This window comes from Sapajus apella, unplaced genomic scaffold (genome assembly GCF_009761245.1).
Source record: "Sapajus apella isolate SASKATOON/1434 unplaced genomic scaffold, GSC_monkey_1.0 scaffold40, whole genome shotgun sequence".
Taxonomy (NCBI): Eukaryota; Metazoa; Chordata; class Mammalia; order Primates; family Cebidae; genus Sapajus; species Sapajus apella.
In genome coordinates this window covers 8760315-8765063 of record NW_022436980.1, presented here as the reverse complement: position 1 = coordinate 8765063, position 4749 = coordinate 8760315, and the positions used below count along the sequence as shown (strand labels likewise).

The following is a 4749-nucleotide window of genomic DNA, read 5'->3' as shown; positions in this document are numbered from 1 at the left end:
ACCACCACCACCACCGCCACCGCCACAGCCACCACCATCACCACCACCATGGCCACCACCATCACCACCACTGCCACCACCATCACCACCACCGCCACCACCACCGCCACCACCACCACCGCCACCACCACCATGGCCACCACCGCCACCACCACCACGGCCACCACCATCACCACCACAGCCACCACCACCACCATGGCCACCACCATCACCACCACCGCCACCACTACCACCGTCACCACCGCCGCCACCACCACCACCGTCACCACCACCGCCACCACTCCTTTATTAGGTTTATTCTTGTTTAGGGGTATGTGAGAGTTGTTTTCTCCAATAAGAAGTTTCTAATGTTATTCTTGGCCTAAAGAATCATGTTTTTTCTAACAAACACAACTATTTGATTATAGGCAGAAAAATTCTAAAATGATAGGAGTTTCACATTCATTTTTGACACTTCCCAAATGGGATCAGCCAAGCAAAAATCTGTCACAACAGGACGCTTGAACACAATTCATTAGATGCAATAAAGATGAAACTGATGATCATAAGACAAATTTACTTTCTACTTACATTATTGTTTTGTGTAGGGAGATTCAGGTGGACCTCTAGCTTGTCGAAGAAAAAGTGATGGAAGATGGATTTTGACTGGCATTGTTAGCTGGGGACATGGATGTGGACGACCAAATTTTCCTGGTGTTTACACACGGGTGTCAAACTTTGTTCCCTGGATTCATAAATATGTCCCTTCTCTTTTGTAATTGTACTAGTTGGATTTTTACTGTGATTTATGTTAAAAATAGATACTTTAAACTGATGCAATAATTATTAATAAAATGAGTCCCTTACTTTTTTCAACTGGAAATGTCAAATTGCATACATTTAATACTTATTGAGAGATTAATATGTATTCCATGACAAGTTTTTCCAAGAAAATAACTATATTCATTCTTATGTATCAAAAGTCTATTGATTCAGAGATGGAAGAAACCTAAAGTAATGTTATAAACCAAGCCTCTAAAAACAATAAAAAATGAGAGAGATGTTCAGGGATCCTTCTTCTATGTCCCTATTCAATGTTCAGATATTCATAAAACTTAGAGCAAATTTGATTTATTAAAATAAGAAATTCCAATAAAAACTATACCTGACCTTCAGCAATTTCAAGAAACTAAATGCACAAAATATCTCCTTTGCAAATGCAAATAAAGCAAAATTCAGTTATTGACAGAAAAAGTACCTATATTGTTGCTTTACAATCCAATTTTGTCTAACCATATCATAGTGGACCATCTTCAGCCATGGCACATGGTAATGTTGTGTACAGAGAAACAATCAACCAACCAACAAAACTAACAGCCACTTTTACTAAATGGCAGAATAAAGCATCATGTTAACTGAATCAAAAGCATGTATATGAGATTCAGAGAAATTGTTGTAATGCTCATCAGCAGCAAAAAGGCAAAGAAATTTTGAATGATTGTTGTGAAAGTGAAATTTTTCAGAAATATTATCATCTGGCTTTTGGTTCTTTTCTAAAACCCCAGTGGCTGAGACTTTCTTTTACTTTCAGACTCCCTTAGCAGGCTGATAGATCCAAAGTTCAAGGGGATCTGTCTGGTAGCAGGCACCAGACAACTGGAGACAGGATATCTAGGCTGTGTCTCAACAGCAGGCACTCTTATAATACCTTACATAGTTGTAAACCTATATACTCTCAATGTATCTTAGTTCTTGATTTATTTTGTCTTGATTTAAAAGGTTTCATAGTTGATATCAGAATATTCTTTTACTTCACAGAAGCCAGAATTGACAGTACCACCAAAAAAGTGAAAACAACAGAAAAAAGGGTGAGATTATTTGTTTTCCTGTTACAAAGTCAAAGGAGTATTAACAATACTATTATCAGGTATAGTCTATTGATAGAATATTGCACAGAACCTTAGAAAATCTTAATGTAACAGCAAAAAGAGAGAGCAAAAGGTGTCATCCCCCAGGCCAGATAAATTTTTCAGTTCATAGAACATATTTTGATTTGTTAAAAGACTGTTCCCTCAGATTAAGGATAAAGCATCTTAATAATACCTTTATGAATAGGCCCCAAAGGTTTCAGTAAACTGGCTATATGATAGCATAATTCAGAGGGCCAAGTGTACCATTAATTCAAAAGGGAGGACTTGGCTACTGAATCCACTAGACAGAAGAGTAAACTGGCTGATAGTTCGTATAATCTACATTTATTTTGTCTGGATGGCTGTGACCTATATACAAGGTGAGTTGTACTTTCTACTTTATGGTCATTTCTAGGGTGTAGAATTGCTCTTCACAAAATACATGAAAACCTTTGCATAAGTTTGTGATCTCAGTTAGGGGATGGAGGAGGGCTGGCATGATCTATCAGATTCATCAGAGGGAGTTTTTGAAAGCACGTGTATGCACTACCACTGGTATTAAAGTGAGTACACTATGTTCCTTAGCAGTGCTGAGGCAGGGAAAAGGTTGAAAAACAAACCTAACTTATTTGGATATTGCATGTTAAGATGTATTTAGAACCTGAATGATGTGGGATATCCACTTCATTCCTGCAAAGGTGTAAAGTAAGGCAAGTCCCAAGATTGGTTTTGTTAGCAGAGTGGAATGGCCTTCATAAACCAAGACAGAAGCATTTCATGTGCCATATTACAGGGGAGAATTTGTAGGGACTCATGCCCTCTTTCACAGTGCCTTGAAAATAGCACAGTGAAGCACCACAAACCAACCATTTCGCAATTGTTTTCTACTTGATTAGCCTGAGCGGCTGGCCCAGTTGCTGATGTTTGAAGTAGTACTGCTTGTCATCTGACAACACACAGGAACAAACTGCTGCATATTCAAGAGTCACAGACCTATTTGAAGGGAATGAGATAATTTGGCATATTGGTGATAACACTCGGATGATGTTACATTGTTTTTTGGTTTATATGATAACCATTAATTTGCTTCTTAAAAGGATTTAAGAAGAAGATCAAGTACTATTACAAAGAGCAACATTGAAGATATTATATTGGTCAGCAAATATAAGTATGTTTTAATTTTTTAATGTTATTTAAATTGGACTCTTCAAACAACCAAATAGTAAAGAAATTATTTTTGAAATAATAGTACATTTAAAAAGCTACCCTTATGTAAATAAATTCTGAAGGAATTACAAAAACAAATGTACGTAGAGTTTGGTTTCTCATTCACAAATGCCTGACTTTCATCAGAATTGTTTAATCTAAAGCTGGTTGTACCTCCAGGGAGAAACACCTCTTTCTAACTTATTCTGAATCCTTAGTGTGAGTCAAACTGGCAGGATGAAAAAAGTTTTCAGGTAGGTGTTGGGACTCTCATCTGCATTTTAGGTCAGCTGTCTGGAGATTAAGAAATTTGCAGTTAACAGAAACAGGAAGAGGAACAGGTTGCAAATAAGAATTTAAGTAGTTCAGGTAATATGGGAGGTGTTAGCAAGTGTCAGTGATCAGGAAAACAGGACAGGACAGGAAGAAAAATCAATTCAAAAGAAAACATATTGAGTCAAAGGTTAGTTCTGAGTGCTAAGAGTTGAGGGAGGGTGGGGATTAGTTACAAAGACATAGTCAGGGAATGTAAGGGAGCATTTATTGAGATCCTTTCATTTTTCAGGCACAGGAATAAATGCCTTACCTTAATCTTCCTGACTCTGCTAGGTTGGAATCATTTTATAAGAAAATAGACAGATATTAAACAGCTTGCCCAAGAACACAGACATAGTGAGAGTCTAAATTTGATTCTAGTTCTGTCTGCCTTCAGAACTTATACTCCTTCCACCGTACCATGAGGACACGGGTTAGGCATATGGAATGATGGAAATGCATTCAAATCTAATAAGAGAACATATAAACCTTGCTTAACAGTCCTCAGAAGGCATTAGAAGATGTGGTTTAGGATGTGCCTGAGACAGAAACAGTTGCTTTTTAATTCTCTGGGGAGTGAAGGAGACTTTAGGTATCTGTGCCTGGAGAAACCAGGCTTGGACGAGAGCTACTAACCATCTGATGTGAGAAAAAAATCTCACATTTAGGTTGAACTCCTGCAATCAAATGAGGGAACTATGAGAACAGTTTTCTGGACCCTGGGTAAGAATAGGGGTGGGGAGAATCAGAAGTTTGAGAGGTCTCAGTGCTTCCAGTCAGGTCTGCATGTTTTTGTGACTACAGATCCTATCAAGACCTCCCCCCAAATTCCCACACCCTTCACTGGCATTAGTTCTTAATCAGTCTCCAGTCCCTTTTAGGCCTAGGGGTGTTAACAGCTTCTCGCTACTGCGAGTCCCTGGGTACCCCACCATTCCTTGTTGATTCCCTTAACCTTTGCTCCTTAGTTAAAAAGCCTGTTCAAAAATCCCAGCTGAGAGTGCAGCCGAATTCCTGCAGGATCTGACTAGAGCAGAAGTCAGTGCCGGCCAGCCGCTGAGTCACTACCCGACTCCCTTAGCAGGTGGATAGATCCAAAGTTCAAGGGGATCTGTCTGGTAGCAGGCACCAGACAACTGGAGACAGGATATCTAGGCTGTGTCTCAACAGCAGGCGGTGAAGATGCCAGACTTCGACTCAAGTCAACATATTTGGAGTGGAGCTGATTTACATGTTTCTTGTTAATGGTCTTAGTGTGTGTGTGTGTGTGTGTGTGTGTGTTGCGTGGGGGTGAGAAGTAGGGAGCAGGACTATTGTGAACAGAAGCTTGAGAGGTGAG

General features: G+C 39.3%; 1 protein-coding gene and 1 long non-coding RNA gene across 2 annotated transcripts in view; both read left to right on the top strand.

The window, feature by feature from the left end:
- TMPRSS7 (transmembrane serine protease 7) overlaps positions 1-1438 on the top strand; it is a 27091-nt gene extending 25653 nt beyond the window's left edge. Inside the window, exon 16 of the mRNA XM_032299112.1 lies at positions 588-1438. Within this exon, the coding sequence (XP_032155003.1) occupies positions 588-758 (171 nt within the window). The 3' untranslated portion in view covers positions 759-1438. The remainder of the gene's footprint in view (positions 1-587) is intronic.
- Positions 1439-4463: 3025 nt separating this feature from the next.
- The window catches only part of LOC116565480, an 803-nt gene continuing 517 nt past the window's right edge, over positions 4464-4749 (top strand). The window contains exon 1 of the long non-coding RNA XR_004275455.1: positions 4464-4744. This is a non-coding gene — a long non-coding RNA (uncharacterized LOC116565480). The remainder of the gene's footprint in view (positions 4745-4749) is intronic.